The following is a 24,947-nucleotide window of genomic DNA, read 5'->3' on the forward strand; positions in this document are numbered from 1 at the left end:
CACAATAAACATGTTTGTGATGGCAACATTTCCCCCAAAATTCATGTGGGAAAAAGTTTCATGTAAAACTTATTAAATAGCGCTCTTTTATTGACACTCATATATTAAGTGAAGCCTCTTGTATAATTCAAGCTATTTTAAATAAGGAAAACTAGAAAAGATAAAGTAGGGATATGAATTTACACACTGCCCCTGAACACTGATGTGAGGGTAGATGGAGAAAACGAACGTGCAGCATGGATACTCAGTCAATGGAAAGAGGTGACAAGGCCCAAGTAATGAAACTTGTAGGACAATCAAACAGATCTTGAAGAGAGGACTAGATTTTTCCCTAGTCATGTTTCTAAAAGAGTAGTTGACTATGGAAAGTCTTCTGGGAGCCGCCGTTGAGAAGGAAGTTCCTCTCCTCGAACTGCAGCCCCCTGTCTATCATGGTTGTGCACTCCTCCGACGGGAGGGTGATGTCCACGGGGTTTTCCAGAAGTTCTACTTCATTCCCAAGCCAGACCCAGTCATGGGAATGGGGGATGTTGCCTTGTTCGCTCACAGCGAAACTTTTGTGTCTGTATTTCCAAACAAATGCCACACAGTTGATTAAGAAGACCAAAATGGCCAAGCAGAAGACACAGAGCAGAGCGTACATGCCGATCTCCAAATCAGTTAACCCCCTTGAGGTCACTGTAAGGTCACTGGGATTATTGGGTTCCGGTAACTTCCCTTGAGTGGGGAGGCTTGTGAAGGCGTCTGGACCGCCACTCTTGAGCAACTTCTTATCCTTTCCTTCCAGGGGGTACTGTGGGGTTGTGCTTCTGTTGCTACGTTCCTCTTGGCCAACAGAGGCGCCATGTTGGAACCACTCCTGAACCGCTCTCTCCTGGTTTCCTTCACGCTGTATGGAATTAAGTGGTCTTTGTATTCCCGACTGATGCCCTCGATATCGTTGGTGCCTCCTAGGTGCTCATCAACATTTGGTTCAAATTTGACCTTGACGTTTCCTTTACCCACGGCAAGAACACTCTTCCTCTTGGTCTTCTGACAGGGTTCGCTAATCATCATCTCTAATTTAATCAAGGGACCTTGCCCTTCACCCTGTGCAACCACAACCGGCCATTGGGACTGAAAGTTTGACTGGACAGACACCACCATTTCATCCAATGATGACACAGTAACTGAAAAATCCATGGGATCATCAATGTCTAAGGGTGTCACCGAACCATCACTGAACAAAATCCAACAACTAAGAAAAATGAAATTAAGGCATTATGTTATAATTCATCTCCTTCAAATGTGTAAACATGTACACAGATTTATAAATCACACATGTGGTTTCCTATGACAGATGTTTTCAATACGAAGCAGAGAAGAATAAATATGTTTTAAAATCTGAATCAGTTGCTCTCATACATCAAACTGGCGTAAATAATGGGCTGTAACCGTACGGGTGTGAGGAGCAAATGTGTAGACCGTGGTGAATGCAGTGCTGTGTATATTAACGTATCGAATGTTGTGTAACAGAATTTGATTCTGAAGTCTCCAAAGAGTATGAAAGACCACGTGATGCATCTGAATCAATTTCAGGTGCAGCTAATCAGGCTCAAGATAATGTCACTTCAAGCATTCTTTATTAGGAAGGCATGCTCATTTGAAGTATCTGAGAAACGATGTCGTGTGGGGACGGGCATGCTTGAAAGACACAGTGACCTTGATATAATTCAACTGGATTTGCTACAAGTTTAAAGACGGAGCAGAGGTTTAAAGTTGCCCGTAATTATTATAAACCAACAGATGTCTGGTGTCCATTAGCCATACTTGTTTAAGTAGCAGAAATAGAATTTGCAAGTATTGATGAGTACTTATTTTGGAAAAGTGAATACATGTGATCCTTAGGTTATGGTCTATCAGTAGTGCTCCCTGCCCCCTCATCACAGATAACCAGCTGCAAAGTGGTATTTGGACACATGGTCAGTGTGTAAAATATATGCGGACGATTTATCCAAAGTCCTGAACACTTTTCTCAAAGATGAGACAGACTGCATAGAAAGCAGGAAGGAGTTTCAAGGACCTGTCCTAGACACAAGTGCTCTACTGATGTCCTTTGCAGATACGCGGGGGAGGGAAGTGGTTTCAAACGACCGGGGACAAAAGGACTCTGCGATCCCACCTGCTGCGGGGCTCGGAGAACATCCTGGGCAGCCACCATCGAGACGATGGCTCTTTTGTCCGCTCTGTGAGGCTTCAGGGCAAGAGACAAGCCAGCCACCAGCTGCACGCCCAGGTCGGCGATGGTGACGCGGTCATTCAGGACGATCACCGTCTTCTCGGCCAGGATGGAGTCAAGAGAGCGGGGAGAGGACCTTCAAAGGAAGCGACCAAGCTCCAGTGTGTGCTCCACACATTATTAATGAGGGGAAAAAAGGAAAGAAACTGGTAAAATGCCTGCAAAAGAAAGTGGGGCTTTGTAAGCAGGTGGCTGCCTTATTTTCAGGCATTTCTTTTCGCCATCCTTTAAACCCTGAAGTGTGTTCTCAGTGCTAAATGAGTTTCTGGAAACTAGGAATGAGCTCAGCCCAAGAAAGCCAAACCCTGCCCTTCCCTTTATTCGGCTGTGATGACAGATGCGGGTGAAGTCACCTGCCACATTAGCAGGAAACATTCCTCCCAGGGACGATAGAGCTGTGGTATCAGAACAACCCCTTTTGGGGGTGACTGCTATCTTTTTTGACCCCTGCAAAACACTGTTCTCTAAACGCAAGGATTATCAGAAACTTTGCTCTTTGAAATCCTGTCGTCAGGCAGGATGAGTCCCTCTCTTGCCTGGAGGACCTAAGTCACTCTGACACAGAGAAGCAAGTCTGATTTCCAACTCCAGTGCAGGATTTCAGAAAATGGGTTTCTGAACCTATCATTCCCCGCGTATGTGAGTCCTGCGTTTCGCTAGCAAGCAGGACCCTGGGTCCGCTGCACGGTCCAGACTGATGCCGGCAGCCCTGCATGCCTGGAGCTACCCACTTTCTGCTTGATTAGAGCCTTGCCTGCCCTCAGCCCTTGCCAGCTTCCTTTCAGAATCTATCTCTTTTGAATGATAATGTTTCCCACATTTCCTGTGTGTGTTGTCTCCCCGAGAGCAGTAGGTCAGTAAACCTGACTTTTTCAGACAACAGATTTGCACCTGGTGATCTTAGGACAGACAGATGGTCTTGGGCTAGGACAACTCACTGAAATGCCTATGGCATAGAAGAACATTTTTTAATGTTCAGTTGCAACCCCCTCGGTGAAAAGGAATTATAAATAGATCAACCTAATACATTTTACTTCCTTTGATTTATACAAGGTTAGTCAGTTATTTTCTCCAAAGACCTTGACTTCATTTAGTGATAATGCCCCCCAAATTAAAGAATATTATCTCCCTGCTGGCATTGGCCCATTACAGCACAGAAAATGTGACATTTTCCTCAAAATGAATAGTTACATTTTGACAATCTTTTTCCTAAAAATATTTAGAGAAATGGCGTCTTGCCTTCTTCCCCCATTTCATTCTTTCTCTTTCTCTTTGGGTAGTTAGATGTTTATCAGACAACAATTGCAGAGCCTTGTGGCATCACTGAGCTTGCTGAGAAAATTCTGTGGAAAAAGGAATCGTCATGGCCTTAAAAAGTCATTTCACCTCATAAAGCATCAATTTGCAGCCAGAGTGTTTCAGACCTAGACTAATGTAGTATCAATAAACCAGCGTTTGCAAAATCACGTTTGGGCAAACCCTAAATTGGGGTGTGATACGAAATATTTAAACACTTTGTAAAGATAATGATCCGCTGCATAATCTCTTCACAGCCATCCTATTAACATAACTAAGAAGCATCTTCAATAATAGTCTAAGAAAAGAGAAAGCATAGCGTGATGGAACATGTGGCTACCTCTACATGCATGTGACAAACAAAAAGTGTCCCAACTTTGCCAAGCGTCCTGTGGTTGACAGCCGCTAATACCAGGGAAAGAAGGTTGCTTCCATGAAGTGTGTCTTAACTTAGCATCCACTGGGGAAAGGGAGAGATATTTGATCTCAAGAGTTTCTCTAGAACACTATGGGAGGTTCTTCAAAAACTAAAAATAGAACCATCCTATCAGCCAGCAATTGCACTACTGGGTATTTACCCAAAGGATACAAAAATACAGATTTGAGGGAGCACATGTACCCTGATGGTGATAGCAGCACTATCAACAATAGCCGAACTATAGAGAGAGCCCAAATGTCCACTGACGGATGAATGGATAAAGGAGATGCGGTACATATACAAAGGAGTGTTACTCAGCCATCAAAAAGAATGAGATCTTGCTATTTGCAATGACGTGGTTGGAGCTGGAATGTTTTATGCCAAGCGAGATAAGTCAGTCAGAGAAAGACAAATACCATAAGATTTCACTCGTGTGGAATTTGAGAAACGAAACAGATGAACATATGGGAAGGAGGGGAGAGAAGAGAGGGAAATAAACCACAAGAGACTCTTAAAGACAGAGAACACATTGAAGGTTGATGGAGGGAAGTAGGTGGGGGTTGGGCTAGATGAGTGATGGGTATTAAGGAGGGCACTTGTTGAGACGAACACAATGTCTTATGTAAGTGATGAGTCACTGAATTCTACTCCTGAAACCAGTATTGCCCTGCACACTAACTAACTAGAATTTAAATACAAATCAGAATGAGCATGACCCACATTAGGGATGTTTGAAATATCCTCAATTTTCCAGAAAGTGTGGGACTGTGGTCATGAAATGTCAATGTCAGGACGTGGCTCTCTCCTGGCCAAACGTGTGTATCCACAGATTCACCTACAACATCTTCAGCCATCTGGCATCTGGCACAGAACTTTGCCAGAATTGTGGCTTCATGCTCAGAACACAGGAAACAAAGACATCATCTCGTGCTTCCAGCTTGTTTTCACTCAAGTGCAGGATCCACCCAGCCGGGGAAACAGTTCCAGAACTTTGCTGCACTGTGGAATCGCCTGCGGGTGATCCTACTGCCCAGTTTCAGCCCACGGCAATGTAATCAGAGTGTCTTGAGGTTAGAGCCAGGCATCCATATATTTCAAAGAGCCCCTGGCGATTCCAATGGGCAGCAGTTTGGGAAGCAGTAGTTTGAGCTCCAAATGTAACAAAACTAGCCCCTGTTCCACGCTAACTTAGACAAGGCATGTGCGTGCTCTGATCCTCATTTTCCTCACCTGGGAAATTGGGGGTGCCCACCTCTGCTGTGGTTGTAGCAGGAAGGGGGAACAAATCATGCCATGTTGTTTGACCTGAGGCCAGCTTACAATGGAATACAGCTTGGCAATGAGAAAGAATGAAATCCTGCCATTTGCAGCAATGTGGATGGAACTGGAGGGTATTATGCTAAGTGAAGTAAGTCAGGCAGAGAAAGACAGATACCATATGTTTGCACTCTTATGTGAATCTGAGAAAGTTACGACCATGGGGGAGGGGAAGGAAAAAAAAGTTAGGGAGAGAGTCAAACCATAAGAGACTCTTAAAAACTGAGAATAAACTGAGAGTTGATGGGGGGTGGGAGGGAAGGGAGGGTGGGTGATGGGCATTGAGGAGGGCACCTGTTGGGATGAGCACTGGGTTGCAGGGAAACCGGTTTGACAATAAATTGTATTTTAAAAAATAGAATTGGGGCGCCTGGGTGGCTCAGTCGGTTGAGCGTCCGACTTCAGCTCAGGTCATGATCTCACGGTTCGTGAGTTCGAGCCCCGCGTCAGGCTCTGGGCTGATGGCTCGGAGCCTGGAGCCTGCTTCTGATTCTGTGTCTCCCTCTCTCTCTGCCCCTCCCCCATTCATGCTCTGTCTCTCTGTGTCTCAGAAATAAATAAACATTAAAAAAAATAGAATTTAAGAGATGGTGTTATTAACGTCTCAAGGACAGGTGTGAGTGGGGACCTCACAGAGGTCAGCTTGGGCTCCAGGAGAGGCGGGAGACAGGATGGCTGGGAACCTGTGCGGTTGAAAGGGGCTCGTTATGAATAACAAACACTTATTCTGCCTTTATGACTCTCAGCCTAGGACAGAAGATCAACGATTATAACAAAAGATGCTCAAAATCGCTCTCATCACTTAGAAAATCCCAAGGGTCTTAGGGCTGTGAGCCAGGAACCAAACACAAAGACCAAAACACAGATCTGTTCTAATTCACAGCGTCACAGGCAGCGTCCAGCATGGCATCGGCTCCTGGGGCAACATTGGAGACCACCATCACTGCTATGCCTTCGCACATTTACTTGGTTTCCAGCCACGGAGCTACTTCCGGTCGCCCATGGTCTCCCAGGGGGACATCGGCCGCCACCTAGCGTGCACGGCCCTGCATCCTTCCGTCACTAAGAAGGACTCCTCTTCTGTCATTTCAGTCTGCGCGGCTGCCAAGCAGGGAGAGAAGCGAAGCGGCCATTAGCAGCCCACACTGTCTTGTCAAATAATAGCATCCACTTAAGTGGCTGTTAGACTTCATGGGACATAAACGCTTTCCTCTCTAACCCACTTCCTGTTTACCCATAGAATAGGCACTTCGTCTCCTCATTTCAGCTTCTCTTCTGTCTCGAAAATCAGATACTCAGCCCCAGGCAGTTATCGGCTCCCTCATTATGTCCCCATGCTGGGGGATTCATTGCCTCAGAAACGCTTGATTCCATGAGCTGATAGCTATTTCTGAAGTCAAAACAAAACAACAACAAAAATCACTTATTTACAATGATATTTGGGAAAGTTTTCTTCTTTCTCCCTCCAGGGTGTTTATACTGGCTGTCTCTTGATAGACTCGGCTACACCTGCTACGGAAGAGCTATGATAAAGGCAAATTTATGTCGCTGCTTTTTGTTTTGTTTGGTTTTGTTAGCAACCAAGTCCGCTGCTTGAACGTGGGCCCCCCGTGTCTCTTGATCAAGTATTTGGGTACAGGGAATGCAGGCCCACAGCTGGCAAGGGGAGCAGCTAGAAAAACGACCTTTGAATCTTACTCACTTATTCTCAACCTCTATATTCCCTGGGGAAGCCAGGCACCCAATTTGTCAGAAATTTAAATTTAAATTTAAATTTATTGTGGTAAGAACACCTTACTTAGGAGATTTACCCTCCTAACACATTTTTGTAATGTAATATATACATATGCTTTCCAGATCACACAAAACGTAATTAAGGAAAAGGTTCAGCCACAGGAGCAAGGTATTTGGGAATTTGGGTTTAATCCCCCCCCACATTATAAATAAATAGATAGAGAGATAGATAGATATATAGATAGATAGATAGATAGATAAGTAAATACTCCCCACCAGGGCCATTCTCCCAGGCCATGTAGGTCACCACTCTCCCATGGGGGAGATGTGCCTGTAAACCCCACGCCCCAACAATCTGCAGGGCAGACAGGGACCCCACCTGCTGATATCAACGGGGCAGATGGAAAGCATTCACCGCAAGTTTCAAGTTTGTCCCTGGCCACCTAAGTTCAGTCCAGGATCTGAGAAAGGATTCACAAGTTGACTTTTAAATGTTCCATTAGTGACCATCGAAAAGGCCAAAGCAAACCCAGCGTAAAACAGAAAACTTCTCTCATCCTGAAAAACAGGGAGTGTCGGGTCATGATTTTTCTCCAGAAGTTCTGCCCCACCCACCACCCTGGCAGTTTCACTGAGAGAAATTGGTCTCCGGGAAGGTGGTATTTCTGCAGATGTTCTGTCTACAGGCAGCAGTGTTCTTCCTGAGGTCAAGGGCAGCCCCCTCCGCTAGAGCCTCCTGAACCATCATGAGACCCGCCCCCACCGCCTCAGGTGCAGGGCCCTGGGATGCGCACGCACCCTGCAGGTGGAGGGCGGCCACGTCCCCCCTTGGAGGAGCGTCCCTGGCTTCTCTCCACTGTCTCCCAGACGTGGGTCTCTACTTGCCCTTCCCCAGCCCCAGCAACGACAGATATTTACATGTGTGTTCATACGTGTAACGTGTCTGCCCTTTGCCGCACATTTTTCTAACCCCACTCATTGCTTTTCTGGTACTTCTCCGGAATCTTTTGGTTTCTAATATCATTTGCCATTACAAGGAGCCGGGCTTCTTAGAGGTATGAATGATTCTAGATGGGGGCAGACAGTGCAGTCGCCCCCCTGATCCAAAGTTTCACTCACCTGTGGACAACTGTGGTCGGAAGCAGATGGTCCTCCTTCTGACTTACCCTCATACGGTCAAGAGTAGCCTAACTCCAGGTCACAGTGCCTGTGCCATTCAGCTCATCACCTGGGCAAAGCACCTCGGGTGGTCACAGGACGGGGGTTGGGCAAAGCACCTGGGGTGGTCACAGGAGGGGTTGTGCTGGTTAGACACTCTGTGTGCGTGTTTAATATACATGTATAGTCACTATATATACAAATACACAACGTAATATATAGTGATATATATTATGTATAGTAATATAGTATATGGCTATACATATATACTATATATAGTGTAAGACTATACAGATATGTTCTGTAGAGTATAATACTAATAATATATTATTATGTACGTATACATACGTATATGTATACACATATACTGTGTATATTATACTACAATACAGTATAGTGTATTATTAGCATTATGCTATACAGAGCATATATGTCTAGTAATTATATACAATTTGTATGTATATCATAGAATGATGCATTATATATCCCATTATTAGTATTATACTCTACAGAGTATGTACGTAATTACATATAATTTGTGTCTAATGGCTCACTGTGCATTTCATGCATATTTTATATTTACATAACATATAAATATGTCGCATTTGTTTGCATTATGTATTCATTATGTATCTTAATGTTACATAGTATAGGTACAATTTCTATGCATGCTTTATGGGTTAGCGTGTATTTCACGCACACGTTACATTTACAGAACATAAGCGTTTTACATGCATTACACATATTTATGTTGTAGAAAACGGAGCTCTCGGATTGTAGAACTATAATCCGGAGTGCTGTTGCCTTTCCCAGTTGCATAAGAGGGAGCCGAGGATGGGGCAGCACTGGTAGCCGGCCCAGGGTCGTCGAGCCGGAAGCGGCAGGTCCGGGACTCACACGGCGCCTGCCATCACGCTTCCCACCATGTCGCTGTCTTCAAAAAGGGAAAGGAGGGTTTAGTCTGTGTGCTCATCCCTGCCCTTCGCTGAGTTTGCCACCGAATCGATCTGTCTCAACGGCAGGAAGCCTGGCCGTGCATTGTAACTCCCCTTACCACCCTGCCCTCAACCTGACAACATATCAAGGAAGAAAAGCTACAGAATTGGATGGTATGTTTCTCACACGTACACGGAAAATGCACACATCTCTATGCAGACATGTAAAATACATCAATAAAAGCTGTTTTTGATGTTTATTTATTTTGAGAGAAAAAGCAAGAGAGTGCGAGAGAGACACAGAGAGAGAATGCATGAGCTGGGGAGGGGCAGAGAGAGAAGGGGAGGGAGAGAATCTCAAGCAGGCTCCACGCTGTCAGCACACAGCTCGAGGTGGGGCTCGAACCCACGAACCGGGAGATCGTGACTTGAGCTGAAACCAAGAGTTGGACGCTCAACTGACGAAACCACCCAGGTGCTCCTTAAAAAAACTTTTAACGGTCATTTTTTTTTTTAATTTTTTTTTTTTAACGGTCATTTTTGATTCAAACCTAAAGGCTGTTTAATATGTCTTCCGTAGTTTGCAAAAACGGTTAGTCTCCACCCCTTAAGGAGCACTTGCCTACATTTTTGGGTTTGCCTTATAAGCCAGGAACCCCTGAAATCAGAGAAGGGCTAATAGTCAGGAGCCTATGTGGAGCGCTGTCCGTGCACTGGGCATCGTTCTTAGAACTTAGTATGTCCTGTATGCATTCAATCCTCACAATAACTGTGTAACATGAAGTATCCTGGTTTTTCCATCAGAACGCACCAACTGAAGCTAAGAGGGGCCAGCTGGCCAAGGGGACAGAGCCAGCAAGAGACAGAGTCAGGATTTGAGCTGAGTTTTGATAAGGAATCATTTTTGGAAGATACTTACCTAGAAAGAGCGAGACCTTATTGGACGTGTTTTGGGGAAGGGGTGCCCGGGCGGCTCAGTCAGTGAAGCATCTGACTCTTGATTTTGGCTCAGGTCACGTTCTCAGGCTTCGTGAGATTGAGCCTCGTGTCAGGCTCATGACACCTGGATGTAAGACAGGTGTTCCTAACCGATTTGGGTTAATAGCCCAGCACAAATACACAGGACAGGAGCCACAGCCCTTCTCCGTCAAGCAGTGGGGTCCAGTTGGGACACAGGAGAAGGAGCGTGCAGTGAGAACTTCGTGACTGATCCATGGTCTTCCAACTAAACTCCCAAGGAGGGGAGGGGGGCAGGATTGCCGGCTTCGTGCAGGGACCTGAACCAGGGGGGCTCTGGGCCCATTGTCCCTTCTCCTGACTGCCCGTGTCCTCAGGTCTGACAGTCACTCTCCTAAGCACTACACACAGAGTATGTAGCGATTAGTAAACTTATCAGGGTTCTCTGGGGCCAATCAAATTTAAAAATGAGAAAAATTGACTTATTATGAGAACATGTATGAAATGGATTATGTCTGCTGGGCTGTATAAAATGGTGACATTTCGGGGCACCTGGGTGGCTCAGTCGGTGAAGCGTCCGACTTTGGCTCAGGTCACGATCTCACGGTCCGTGAGTTGGAGCCCCGCGTCGGGCTCTGTGCTGACAGCTCAGAGCCTGGAACCTGCTTCAGATTCTGTGTCTCCCTCTCTCTCTGACCCTCCCCCGTTCATGCTCTGTCTCTCTCTGTCTCAAAAATAAATAAACGTTAAAAAAATTTTTTTTAAATGTGACATTTCTACCTTTGCAAATCTCTCAGCAAATTGCCTGTGATGCGCATCACGTTCTGGTTTAATACGGACTCAATAATGAAATCGTTTTCTTTCTCCTCTGCTTTTTTTTGGAGAGGTTTTCTGAGTTGGCAGAAGATATTGTTTTTAATTGTATTTCCCTAAAGCTCCTGGGGGGCCTGGGGGATGAACACGTTCACTGGCTGTTTTCCTCTCAGAACCACGAGAGGGGTTCACCGTTCACCTTAATTAGAGACACGCACGACATCTGCACAGAAGGACTCCCTGATAACTCTCTCAGCCAAGCTCCATTAGATGGCACAGGACAGGCCTGGGCTCTATCCGACGGGCCATCACTATGGCAAAGCTAAGACATGTTAGTTTTTTTTCCTCTAGGGAAAAAGCTCTGTCCCCAAACACTGTCTTGTTTTCTAATGTTTATTTATTTATTTTGACAAAGAGAGAGAGCGAAAGAAAACAAGAGAACGTGCGTGCACTAGCAGGGGAGGGGCAGAGAGAGAGGGAGAGGGAGAATCTCAAGCAGCCTCCGCGCTGTCAGCACAGAGCCCAACTCAGGGCTCAATCCCACGAACTGTGAGATCATGACCTGAGCCCAAATCAAGAGTCAGATGCTCAGCCGACTGAGCCTCCCAGGTGCCCCTGCCCCAAAACACGTTCAGTAAGGTTTTGTTATTTCTAGATACGTATCTTCCCCAAATTATTCCTTATTAAAACTTCAGAGCGTCCCAGGCCAGACTATGGCTCAGTACTAAGTTTAGCGTACCCTTATTTGTAGGATGCTTTCATTTTAGCGTCTCATCCCTTGGCATCGGGGGATTTTAAAAGCACCACCAATGCTTGTTAGCTTAGCAAAAGATCCAAGCACTTCACGTTCATCGAACGGTGCCCCAGAAGGGATTAGGGGGTGCTTATCTGGTGAGAGCCCAGCATATGGCTGTGCCCGGCTTCTTGCGCCCGCTCTGACTGCGCGCACTGGGCCTGCTGGGGAGACGCGCTGTTAATTAGGCTCCCTTGGCACAGATGTTGAAGCTAAGGCTTAGATGTTCGGGGCTTGCACGCAAATTAGTCACACACACACACACACACACACACACACATTCATAAGGTATTTTGGCAGGATAAACAGGTTTTCAAGGGGAAAAATAAGGGGAAGTTCCACAGAATTTTTCCAACTTCTACGACAGCTACTTAGGTAATGTCTATTAGGAAAAGTGCTTGGGAAATCAGAGACTCACGCACGGTGAACTTAAGGTACCAATAGCGGAAGAGTTTATTTCTGTGATTCCCAGGAAAAGGACAGAAGTAAACGCAAGCAGTGGCCTCTCGACCACCTGTTCCACAAAGAGACATTGGAAGAGGGACTTTGAAAGTCCCAAGCGGACAGGGCCCGGCAGACGCAAGGCGTGCTCCCCACCTCCAAGAGAAGGCTGGACCTCCACACTCACACTCTTCACGGAGTCGTTCTCAAGGGAACTGGAAATTCAGAATCCAGCCCAGCCCCGGCCCTTCGTGGGGAAATTCTGGGTGCACAAGCAATGTTCTCGGCATCACCTTGCGGGACCATTGATGGCGCTTGTGTTCCCTCCGCCACGAGTAGAGGTTAATGAAACCCTTGCCTACGAGAGACTTTCTCTGAACTGCCCGAGAAAGTCGTGTCCGCAAGCACTGAGCTCATCCATGGCAACAAATCTTGATTGGGTAGTGTGGTACATCCACTGTACCTCCAGTCCCGCCTCCCCCACACCGCCAGGGTGAGATGACACCCGATCCTTGCGTGATCCAACGTCTAGATTTACACGAATGAAGCAAAGCGAACTCATCATCCTATTACCCTGTACATCCACAGCAGCCTTCAATTGGCAAGAAGGTAATTTACCCATCAATTCTCATAAATAAAGGAGTGGCGTGAAATAGTGTTCAGACTAGGTAAGCAGACACAACACAACACACAGCACAACACAGCCCTGAGTGGCCCGTCGGGTGGGTGTGACGGGCCTGGGGTATTGGGACAAGGCAAACCGGAAGGAGACTTTCACTCGAGGGAGGCGGCCACCACAGCTGGGATGAGTTGCTTTCACACAGGAGTGCTAACACTGCTCTTTGAGGGCGCCTGATTGCTTTTCGAAAGAAACAGGAAATCCAGGTAGAGAGCGAAATCTATCAAGTTTCAACACCGGCCACTGACGGGGAAACTGTAAAGAAGGCTCCTGGCCGAACAAAGCAAGTCTTGGGACTGTTTTTGCCTCAAGAATTGGCATTTTACAGCCTTGGGCGTAATGCTTTCCTTGACAGTATGCCTCCAACGCCCAGGGAAGCAGGTGGGTTTATTGTTATTTTTTCAGTGTATGAAATCATCTGGAACAAAGGTGTCCCTCGCGGACATTATGCTGCAGTCCTTATTTGATACTGCTCCCGGCGCCCACAGACTGTACCATAAATAGGAAAGGTTTCATCGCATTTGTGAGTGTAGAAGGATCCTCACAGGCGCTGGGGGCTTGTCCTGAGAAGGAGTCTGGACTCTGGGGAGAGGCGTGCAAGGACTGATTAGTGATGTCTTCCTGGGACAGGAGCTAGGGAGCTGTGATACGCGTGTCTTACCTCTCCCATTTTTGCTATAAATTCAAATCCGAATTCGTTAGAAGGTTCCGAAGGCTCTTCAAACCCTAATAACAACAAAGCTTCCAAGGTGCTTCTCGGCAGCAACGATGTCTTTTTTTAATTCTTTTTGATATTTTATTTATTTTTGAGTGTGAGAGGGTGAGCAGGAGAGAGACACAGAGAGAGGGGAACCGAAGATGTGAAGCGGGCTCTGTACTGACCGTGGTGAGCCCAACGCGGGGCTCAAACCCACAAACTGTGAGATCGTGACCCAAGCTGATGTCAGACGCTCAACCAGCTGAGCCACCCGGGCTCCCGTGGCTGCCTCGTCTCTTTTGTGTTAGTGCCAAAAATCACACAAGCAGCATTTCAAATAAATAATTTAGTATCCATACTTCTCCATAAATCCAACTCCCTCTTTTGAAGTAATAATCCTGATGTTGCCCACATAGTTATCTGCACCAACTCTCTCCCTTGCGGACAGAAGGGGCATCTGTGGCTTGAGAACCTCCGTAGTGTTCTCCTCCCATTGAACCTGCTTACATGGCCCATGAGAATTCAGCCGTGCTTTTTACAAATTAAGATAAAATTCACCTATCATTAAATTCACCTTGTAAAGTGGACGAGTGGATGGGTTTTGGTAGATTCACAGTTTGCAATAATCGCTATCTACTGTTAGACTATTTTTGTCACCCACAAAAGAAACCGCGTACTCCTTAGACATCGCTTCATTCCTCACTCCTCTCCCCCCGCCAGCTCCTGGCGACCACGAGTCTACTTTCTGTTTCTATGAATTTTTCTACTCTAGACATTTCATACGAATGGAATCCTGCTCTATGTGCCCTTTGGTGCCTGGATTCTCTCACTCAGCATCATGTTCTCAAGCTCATTCACGTTGTAACATAGATCAGGGCTTCATTCCTTTCTACAGCTGAGTAATGGCCTCTTATCTGGATAGACCACATGTGTTTCACCCCCCAGGGGAAAACGGACACTTGGGCTATTTCTCCTTTTTTTTTTGATATTATGAATAAAGTTGCCATGAGCATCCACGTAACAGTTTCTGCCTATGAGGACTTACATTTTCATGTCTCTTCAATATACGCCTACAAGTGGGATTGCTGGGTCACGTGAGAACTCCACGTTTAATGTTTTCAGGATCTGCTAAACTGTTTCCCAGAGCAGTGGCCCTATTTACATTCCCACCAACAATGTCTGAGTATCCCAATTTCGACATCTTCGGCGGCCATGATTTTGAGAGCAAACCCTCCACCCAAAGTACGAGCTGTCACATTCCAGACTTCTCTACCCATCCACAGGAAAATACTTAAGAAGATCTTCTTTCTTTGGATTGCCTGTCAAAAGGAAGAATTCTCCACTGAGGAGTGAATTGCAGGGTCTAAACTGTGACCCAGAAGCACCAGTTGAAGTATCTATCAGTTTCTGCTTGTAGATTTAGACATTATTTCCTTTCAAACACCCACATACCCACTAAGAATGTTCTTTTTCATGAAACAACTGGAGAAGGCAGTCTTTAAATGGTGCATTGAACATATGACTGGGTATATGCACGATTGAGTAGTGACTGGATACATGAATAATAGGTGGGTGAATGAACAAGCTCAGTGAATATTTACTGAACACCCTGGAGGGACCAGGTGCTGTGCTAGACATGGGGCCGATGCGAACAACAGAGACACGTGAGAACTCACAAAGATCACGTTCTGTTGCGGGAGACAGACAGGATCAAGCAAATACGCCAGTTGAAGGAGAAGGTCAGCTAGAGGCAGACGCTATAAAGGAAGCCAAAGGGGGTCAAGGAGTGTAGCGGTTGGGCAGGACCTTGCAATCATGGTCATGGTCATGGGATGGAGGGAAGGGAGGTTTTGAGGATATTATAGCTCTTTCTGCTCTAACTCTTCAACTCAGTTGTCACCACTGTTTCTCTCTGGTCTCCTCTCAAGCCCTCCAGTGGATTGTTCCCCTCCTTGCAAGAGAACCTTCCAAAATACTCTTCCCTCTCTCCTACCCACCTCCTACACGATTGCCTGAATTTCATTATCTCCAAGGCTCATTTTCAAAAACTCTATCACCCGATGGCCATTGTCCTGGGTCTCCCCTCTGACCAGGGGCTAAACTCCAAACTCCTTTGCTCAACTTCACACTCGTCCTCCTGCACACACCCCAGTGCCTCTCCCGCTATCTGTGCTTCAAGAAAACTGGTATCTCCCTATTTGCCCAAGCACATTGGGCATTAGAAAACAACAACAATTAACAGATGCTTTTTCAATGCTGAGAATGCCTTATTTCTCATTGTCTTCCTAATCAGATTCCATCTGCTCCCTCCTAACCTCTGTATCTACTTCCAGGCCATTTTCATTCATTTCCCAAATCACTGAAGAGTGTACTGTCACCACCCATTGAGATAACTTAGTTCTCCGTCTCAGTTTTAGCTGAACATCTAGTAAAAGCAGACCAGAAACCTGTCAGAGGCAGGACACAAATATGCAATTCATCTTCATATCCTCCACACACAGGACAAGGAATGGCACAGAGTATATGAGTGATGATGGATGGATGGGTGGATGGTTGGATGGATGGATGGATGGATGGGTGGACAGGTGGATGGATGGATGGGTGGCTCGCTGGCTGGCTGGATGGATGGATGGACGGGTAGATGGATGGATGGATGGATGGATGGGTAGATGGCTGGATGGATGGATGGATGGATGGGTGGATGGATGGAAAAATGGATGGATGTATGAACAGGTGGATGGCTGGATGGATGCATGTATGGATGGATGGGTAGATGGATGGGTAGATGGATGGACGGGTGGATGGATGGATGGGTGGCTGGATGGATGGATGGATGGATGGATAGATGGATGGATGGATGGATGGATGGACGGGTGGATGGATGGATGGATGGGTGGGTGGATGGATGGATGGATGGATGGGTGGATGGATGGAAAAATGGATGGATATATGAACAGGTGGATGGCTGGATGGATGCGTGTATGGATGGATGGAAAAATGGATGGGTAGATGGATGGATGGATGGACGGATGGATGGACAGGTCGGTGAATGGATGGATGGATGGACGGGTGGATGGATGGATGGACGGGTGGATGGATGGATGGGTGGCTGGCTGGATGGATGGATAGATGGATGGATGGATGGATGGACGGGTGGATGGATGGATGGATGGATGGATGGATGGTTGGATGGATGGAAAAATGGATGGATATATGAACAGGTGGATGGCTGGATGGATGCATGTATGGATGGATGGAAAAATGGATGGGTAGATGGATGGATGGATGGATGGATGGATGGACAGGTCGGTGAATGGATAGTTGGATGGACAGACAAGTGGATGAATGAATGAATGAATGAGTGAATGAACCGATCAGAAAAACTTCCTCCTTTCTCCCTGGCAGGAGGCCTGCCCAACAAGAGAGCATGTGAGCCAACAGAATCCCTCAGCTCCCTCCCAACACAGACAGCTTAGAAGTCACTTACAGTCAGATGTGTTACCAAAGCTGGACCAGAGCCCTTTGTGGGAGCTTTTGGACTGAACTTCGTTGGAAAAGATTCTTTTCCTTCCTGATCATAGAGTTGCACAGATATGAGCTTGAAGCTACTTGCGGCCACAGTCCCAATTGCATGGACAAGCTTGTCAGGAGAAAGATAACTGGTGTCGAGAAGTAAGAGATGCATAGACAGTGTCTGGCAATGGTTTCATCTCTGGCTGCTGATCATCCCTAAAGCCCCAAACTTCTAAACATGGGCTTACGGGGTCCAATATATTCCCCTCCATCCCATCTTTCTTCTGGAGGTAGAATTCGGTGGTTCTCACCCAGGGACAGTTCTACCTCTAGCGTAAAGCTATTCTGGGGGGTATTTTGGGTTGTCACAATTCAGGCAGGTGGTGGCCACTGGCATTTAGTGAGTAAACGCTAGAGATGCGTGTAAATCCCCTACAATGCACAGCACAGACCCTCCTGAGAAAGAAGTATCAGACTTCAACTGTCAGGATTGGGAAACCTTCGATTAGCTCAAACCCAGCACTTATGACGAGGGTCCCGACAGCACACTCACACCGGGGACTTGCAAAGCCTGTGCCTGAAGCTGACCACTGCCCTCCAGCCTGCCAGGGGGACCCGCCTGCCCCCATCTGCAAGTCAAGCCCCAAAACCCCCCGTCCTACAAAGGGGGCGTTCCCATGTTAAAATAGTTGATTTTCATCTCACACTGTCTTGCCTGGATCGCATATGAAAAGCATTTTCTTTTCCCTCTTAATCCTGCTCCCTTTCCATCAATGAAACAAGGCAATTCCCGAAGTTAAATCAAGTAACAACAGGACTGATTAGCCCCGGCGTTTTCAAACAGCTCTATCAGCATTCCATGGGTTACGCAGGCTGCAGATGTCGCCTATTGATTGGACCTGAAAGAACCCCTTCTTCCTGGAGAGCAGGTGCCTACTTCTCTGCAATGTGTGGTCTCTGTGCTGACAGGTCTCGGCCCCTGCAGTTGCATTGATCGGTCCGGCCACTGATTTTTTAATGAACATGTGGATAATGCAGAATATGAGAATGCGCATTGATTCAGTCTTGAAGGATGCCTTCTTTGCGCAGAAAGACCCTCTCTAAACGTTTCCCATTGGACCGTATTCTTGTTTTGTTCCGTTTTTGTCTCGTTTTGCTGTACCCCTTATCATGCTACCCTAGGTGACTACCATAAGCCTGGTTCTGTGCAGAAGTATTGGCTTTTCCACGTGCTTCCCCAGAGGGTCCAAGACTCTGATTGATCTTCCTGTGCTCAGCGGAATCCTTTGGCATCCGCTGCGATGCCCGTATGCTGTCACAATCCACGGGGCCCCTCACAAATACACCACCCCATGAAAAAATCCCGGAGATTCGCCAAGTGTTCCTGAGTTTGTATCCTCCTGGGTGGTATCTCTGAGCCGACCAAACACAGACTCTGGAGCGGGACGAATCGGGACTCAAACCTCGTTTTACTTGTTTGGTACTCAACTGATGTGGGCACATAAACTTCCCAGAGCCTTAGTTACGGTGAAATGGAGACTCTATCACTTGTATCTGAAAGGCCTATAGGATCCATCACTTTAAATAACTGATGAAAAATGCTGGAGGAGAGAACCAGGCACCGGAGAATCATTCCCCAAATTAATCGATATTTTTTTAAATTTTTTCATGTTTATTTATTATTTAGAGAGACAGACAGATAGTGAGTGGAGAAGGGGCAGAGAGAGAGGGAGACACAGAATCCGAAGCAGGCTCCAGGCTCTGAGCCGTCAGCACAGGGCCCGACACGGGGCTCGAACCCACGAACCGTGAGATCATGACCTGAGCCGAAGTCGGACGCTTAACCGACTGAGCCACCCAGCTGCCCCTATCAATAAATTTTTAAAAAGCAAATAAGGGGCATCTGGGTGGCTCAGTCGATTGAGCGTCCAACTTCAGCTCAGGTCATGATCTTGCGATTTGTGAGTTCAAGCCCCCCATCAGGCTAACAGCTTGGAGCCTGGAGCCTCCTTCGGATTCTGTGTCTCCGTCTCTCTCTGTCACCCACCCACCCCCCATACTCACTCTCTGTCTCTCAAAAATGAATAAACGTTAAAATTTTTTGACAAAAAGCGAATAAAATAATTCTCCAATCTCTACCTTCCTGGTTGCCGTAAAGAAAGGCCAGTCTGGAGGAACTTGGGAAAACCGGAAAATCGTCTCATACTGGCCATGAAACAAACAAGAAGACACTGTACTGAGTAGGAGATCGGTATTTGGAGGCGATCATGCAGCTGGGCTTGGAAACTTGGCACGACTTGGCCGAGGTAAGGTGCGATGTAATAACACCAGGACCCAGACCAATGCCAGGTGGCCCGGGCGCTGCACTCTGCAGTATACACGTCTATGCAGCATATCTACCCACATGTAATCACAATTCTAAAGACTGTCTGAAATGCATCATCAGCAATATGAAATGGGAGGGAATGAGCATTTTATTTCAATGGTGAGGTCAAAATACGAGCACAGGGCCAGGGAAGAAACAGAGAGGCAGGGGAGGGGCAGCGGACAGACAGTGGATGGCAGGCTTTGGGTGTCTACACAGCCTGACCTAAGAGGGAAACGGCAGGTCCAAGGGCAGTAGGGAGTGAGTGCACAGTCCCCTGGGCTCCAGGTAAGCAAGCAGAGCAGAGCAGACGAGGGATCGGGTCCCTCCCAGAACTCGCCAGGAGGGGGAATGTGCCCCATGGCTCTCAGGCCACCTGCCAGGGAGCTGCAGTCATCTGACGGGTCTGGGAATCCCTCAGCCACACTGAGCAGAGGGCCAGGCCACTGCTTTGCTCAGGGTCAGCCGGGGTGGGGGCTTCTCAGGCAAGGGGACGTCAGCTCCTGGCACACAGCTCTGAATGCACCTGGCTCTGTCTTTTGCAGAGACAGCCGTTCCACCATGAAGCCCTTTAATGGCAGGATCAGCTTTGCAAAGTGGAGCCACGGGAACAACAGAGCAGGTGCCTCCGGGAGCCGCTGGCGTCGTCTGTCACGGCTGAGGCCGGGCTGACAGGTGTTACCCAAGTGCCTGCCCGAGCCTCACCTTGCGGGCTTCCCAGTGTCACTTTGTATTAGAACGATGGTCACAAAGGGAGGGCTTGGCAACCTCAGTGTTATGACTAATAGCATCTTATAAAGTTTAGTAAAAGGCCTCCACTAAGGGCTGAACACAGCCAAGCTGCGGTCTCTACCGTCGTCAACGTGCCTGGAAAAATGCCCTCACACTTAGGGTTTTCAACTTGCAGAGACACGGACGCCTGGGGGGCTCTGTCGGTTGAGCGTCCAACTTCGGCTCAGGTCACGATCTCGCGGTTCATGAGTTTGAGCCCTGCGTCGGGCTCTGTGCCGACGGCTCAGAGCCTGGAACCTGCTTCGGATTCTGTGTCTCCCGCTCTCTGCCCCTCCCTCACTGGCCTTCTGTCTCTCTCTCTCAAAAATAAATAAACACTAAAAAAATTGTTCTAACTTGCAGAGACACAACCCACAAGCCCACTGAGTTATTCCCAGGAGCGGCAGTGATAGTAAAAATAAGCGTGTATTTGTTTCACGAAGGGCATTTTACAAATTGTCAATGATGGGAAATGCCTTACTCACTGCTGTTGCCTGTTTGGCCTGGAGAAGTACCTGGAAACGTCGATGTTTGCTGATTGACTAATGAATAACAGTATTGTATCATATGCGCACACGGGGCTGGGGAGGCGGCCTGAACTCATCTTTTCCCTTAAGAGGAAGAAACTGAGGTTCTTGGAGTTGAACCGACTCGCTGAGCCTCACAGTCAGCAGTCAGGAGACGAACCTTGCTTTTCTGCAGCAGGGGGAAAATACAGTGGTGGTTATGAGCACGGACGGCAGAACAGCACAGGCCTGGCTACACATCCAGGCCCCTACTTATGATTTGTGAAGTCTTGGGCGTTACTTACCTTTGCTCAGTTTCCCCCTCTGTAAAGTGGGGATAGTGACATACCCTCCCTCAGAACTAGAGAGCCTTACGTGAACTAGACACAGGAGTTCCTTAGAATAGTGAGTCTGTAATCAGCATCACATCGAGATCAAGCGCTGTCATAGCTTGAATGCTCTCTCTCCTGTGCTTTGCGGCATTTTTAAGAGGCCAGGCAAGTCGGAGTGGAACTCTGTTATTACTGCTGATGGCCTGGTAGTCGTTCCTGCTTCTCTGAGTGGCAGAGCTCTGATTTTCCCTGGAAAGACCTCACTTCCTCATGCTCCGTCTGTTCCGATTGCATACAGCCAGATCCAGGAGTAGCCGGTGACCCAGACGTGACAGTCATCACGTTCCTGTCCCCTGAGCAAAGCAGCCAGGCTGGAAACAAGATGGGGCGTGAACTGCTCCCGTCAAGTCAATCCCAGGGCTTTTGCTGAAACTCAGGAAAATGAAATTCCCTTCCTGCTGGGCATGAGCAGAAAAGGGGGAGAGAGAAAGAGAGAGAGAGAGAGAGAGAGAGAGAGAGAATCCCATGAAGGCTTCACGCTGTGAGCATGGAGTCAGACATTGGGCCCGATCTCATGACCCTGGGGTTATGGCCTGAGTGACAATCAAGAGTCTGACGCTCCACCAACTGAGCCACCCACCCACGTGCCACAGAAATGAAGGTGTTCATTTCTCTCACTGAGCTCAAAATGAATGCATCTCCAAAAGGAACAAGGCAGTAAGAGCCAGGGTTAAGCAGCGTCTGAGACCTGCAGCCCACGAAGGGCCCCAAAGCTCTGAGAGCCCCGTGTTCCTGAGGACACAGGTGGCTGCAGGTAGCTGGAGACGGGCCAGGGAGGCTTTGCCCCAGGAGGAGGGAGAAGTTCCGGTGACATTCTGGGCCAGCAGAGAAGCTGGGGAACTTGCCACATTAAAGGATTTAAGAATGTTCGTTCTTAATGGAGGTTGCCAAAACCGTACTGGGGGAAAAAAAAAAACCTGTCTAATTAATTGAAATCATAATCTACACAGCAGGAGCCGAAGGTTAAGAACAAGGTGTTATCTCCAGTCCAGAAACCAGGAAATAGATACCATTATCTCCAACCAGAAAGGGGTGGCTGATGGCGACATTACTGAGAGAAGGGAAAACAAAGCCAGGCAAGAACTCTGAACTGCCTGACGGTTTATATTTAAATTCTCGGCTCCTGGGGTTAGCCAGTGGGATGGAGATGATGCCCAATAACTTGCAGGAAGTGTTGGCCACCATGGCCAAGGAAGAGGCATCCGTCTTACGTCTCAAATCCCAGCTAAGAACCACGTACTTACTTTCTGCGTTTCCACAGCCAAGGCTAAGCCCAGGGCTGACGTCCTATGGTTGCCATTACGGATTGAAATTCTCCATATGTGTGCACCTGCTGGTGTGCATATCAACGTGCTCATTGCACGACCTAGTGTGAGCTCCTAGGTGTGATAATAATTCTATTATTGTTAGTGGTAGTGCCCCCTTTTGACTTTACCTCCTCCAACTCCACAGTACGCAACCAGTCAAGACCCCAGTGCAGCTCTTTCTGCCCATGGGCTCTGCACCCGTGCTTTAATAAAACCACCTTTTTGTACCAAAGATGTCTCAAAATATCTTTCTTGGCCATCAGCTCTGGATCACCACCACTCCAAAACCCCATCCATATAGACCCCGTCAATGCAGAGGTAAATTAGACATGGGTCCTGCCCTCAGGAAGCTGGAATCTCAGGGAAGGACCAACCTGTCCCATGCATATCCTCATAAAACCAGTCCAGGAAGCCAACAGGCTGATCCCTGTGCAAGGCAGGGTAGCCGTGGAGTGAGAGAGGCCAGGAGGAAAAGCCTAGGCAGAGGAGGGGCCCTGAGCCAGCTGGGAACCTAAAGTGTGGTCCAGCGTCCCCAGGTAGAGGGCCTCTCTCAGGAATGAAAAGTTCTAGAAAAAGTCAGGTTCAACCAGAGAGACCCTTGACCCAACTTTGTATAGTGGCATCATGATGTTTTCAGTTGTATAAGCCAGGACACTTCCTCTTAAGGAGAACATGCTTGAGCCGGTGTGATGTTTCCACTACAGAAAACTAAACTACCATAATTAACCTAAGAGCTTATGGTAGACGTGCCGGTCGCCATTGTGTATCACCTGGGTGCAGGTGCCTCCAGCCAGAATCTTCCATAAGGTCCTCACCTCCGTCACTAAGGCTCAAGCATGCCCCTCTATGGGTCTGCGTTCAGGAAGCGGATCAGAGATCACTTTATCACTTCCTCTAAATTCACCCAATGTTGAACCATCTAAAGAGAGCTTGGGAGGTGAGCTCATTTGGACTTATTCCACATTCACCCAGGAACCGCAGGCTTCCGACCATCTCCAGAGATGACATCACCTTCTACTTAGTGACCAATTTCCTTTGCATTTCTGAGCAAACAGCAGTTCAGATTTTCTCTGACAGCACATCTATCAGGAAACATACCCATTGTAAACTAAGTGTGAGAAGAAGATGCTTCCCTGGGGCAGGAAAGCCTTTAAAATGTTAATGCAACTTTTTGGGAGTCTTTTGACACCTCATTAGTGCTCAGTCCAGTGGATATTGGGAACCTGAAAACTTTATTATCGCGGAGTAAGTTGGTAGGCGCCACCTTCCAGAGCGGCAATAGCGTTTTTGGCTATTTCTGTCCAAGAATGAAAAAACAATCCAGCCCCTTGCTGATGATGTGGGACTGGCTTCTGGTGTTCTGGAAGCCAAGGTTCACTGGCAAACAATACAGTTACCAGTAACGGAAAAACAGCAGCCCAGCCCTCAGTCACAAAGGTAGATTCTCAAAGGTTGCACTATAATCGCACCCTGGAAATCACATTTGTCTTCCTTCTGGAAAAGACCTTCAAAGAAACTGGAAAGAAAAAGGAAAAACAAAACAAGAAATGATATAAGGTTTAGAGGTGATGTGGTTAAATACAGAAGTGTTTTTGAAAACTCAAAAAAGCTCGCTCCAACTAACAGATCCCTTTGATGGAGGACTAGCAGGAACGGTACTTTGGCTACTCGTTTCTGAGGACGGCCTCTGTCGACACATCCACGCTGAAAATTCATTAATGCGCAGTGTGGGGAGGGGCAGCTCTGGGGCCTGCAAGCACCCGTGAGCACCTGCCCACTGGGCGACCCGGGGTGAGTTTCCTAACGTCTCTGCACCTCTGATCACACGTCTATAACATCACGTGATAAATAGTCTTACCTGCCTCAAAAACATGTGTGAGTTAAATGAGTCAGCAGTGCCTAGCACATCGTGAGAGTGAGAGGGAGTGAGAGCTCCAAAAAGAGTTAACTAGTTCTTTCCCTCAGGCTGGTTATCACCTTCCACGGACAGGACACATATCCGTATCCCAGCTGGTTGCCCACCAAGCCCCCTGCACATTGCTGTGCTCAGAGCAGACCATCATCCCTGTTGCAACAAAAGCATCCCATGAAGCAAAACCCCACTTGGGCCAAGGTTGCAAGCCCAAGTCAGATCACTTTGACAAAGATGCTCCAGATACCAGTCCTCTTGGAAGATGTCCAACAGCAGGGTCTTCCCCAGGGACGTTCTAGCAAAGACTAAACGACCACAGAGAGAGCTCACTGCATCTTGGGAAAGAGCTCTGGAATGAACTGCATCTCCCCAAATTCACTTGCTGAAGCCCTAACCCCAGCGTGACTGTGTTTGGAGAGAGGGCCTCTGGGTGGGGGTCATGAGGATCCAGTGAGGTGATTAGGGTGCAGTGCAATAGAAGCGGTGTCCTTATAAGAAGAGGGACAGACACTAGGGACCTCCTCCTCTGTGCATGTGCACAGATAAAAGGCCATGTGAGGACACAGCCAGGAGGCAGCTATCTGAAAGCCAGCAAGAGTGGCCTCACAAGACACCAGCCCTGAGAGCACCTTGCTTTCAAACCTTACTGATAAAATGAATTTCTA

General features: G+C 47.5%; 1 protein-coding gene across 1 annotated transcript in view; it reads right to left on the bottom strand.

Moving 5' to 3' along the window:
* Positions 1-234: 234 nt before the first annotated feature.
* The window catches only part of LOC106989763 (transmembrane protein 132B-like), a 30,492-nt gene continuing 5,779 nt past the window's right edge, over positions 235-24,947 (bottom strand). Inside the window, 4 exon segments of the mRNA XM_015088231.3 lie at positions 235-903; positions 906-1,237; positions 1,661-1,725; positions 2,162-2,354. Coding sequence (XP_014943717.3) covers positions 344-903; positions 906-1,237; positions 1,661-1,725; positions 2,162-2,354 — 1,150 coding nt within the window. The 3' untranslated portion in view covers positions 235-343.

Source organism: Acinonyx jubatus, chromosome D3, assembly GCF_027475565.1.
Source record: "Acinonyx jubatus isolate Ajub_Pintada_27869175 chromosome D3, VMU_Ajub_asm_v1.0, whole genome shotgun sequence".
NCBI classification, from domain to species: domain Eukaryota; kingdom Metazoa; phylum Chordata; class Mammalia; order Carnivora; family Felidae; genus Acinonyx; species Acinonyx jubatus.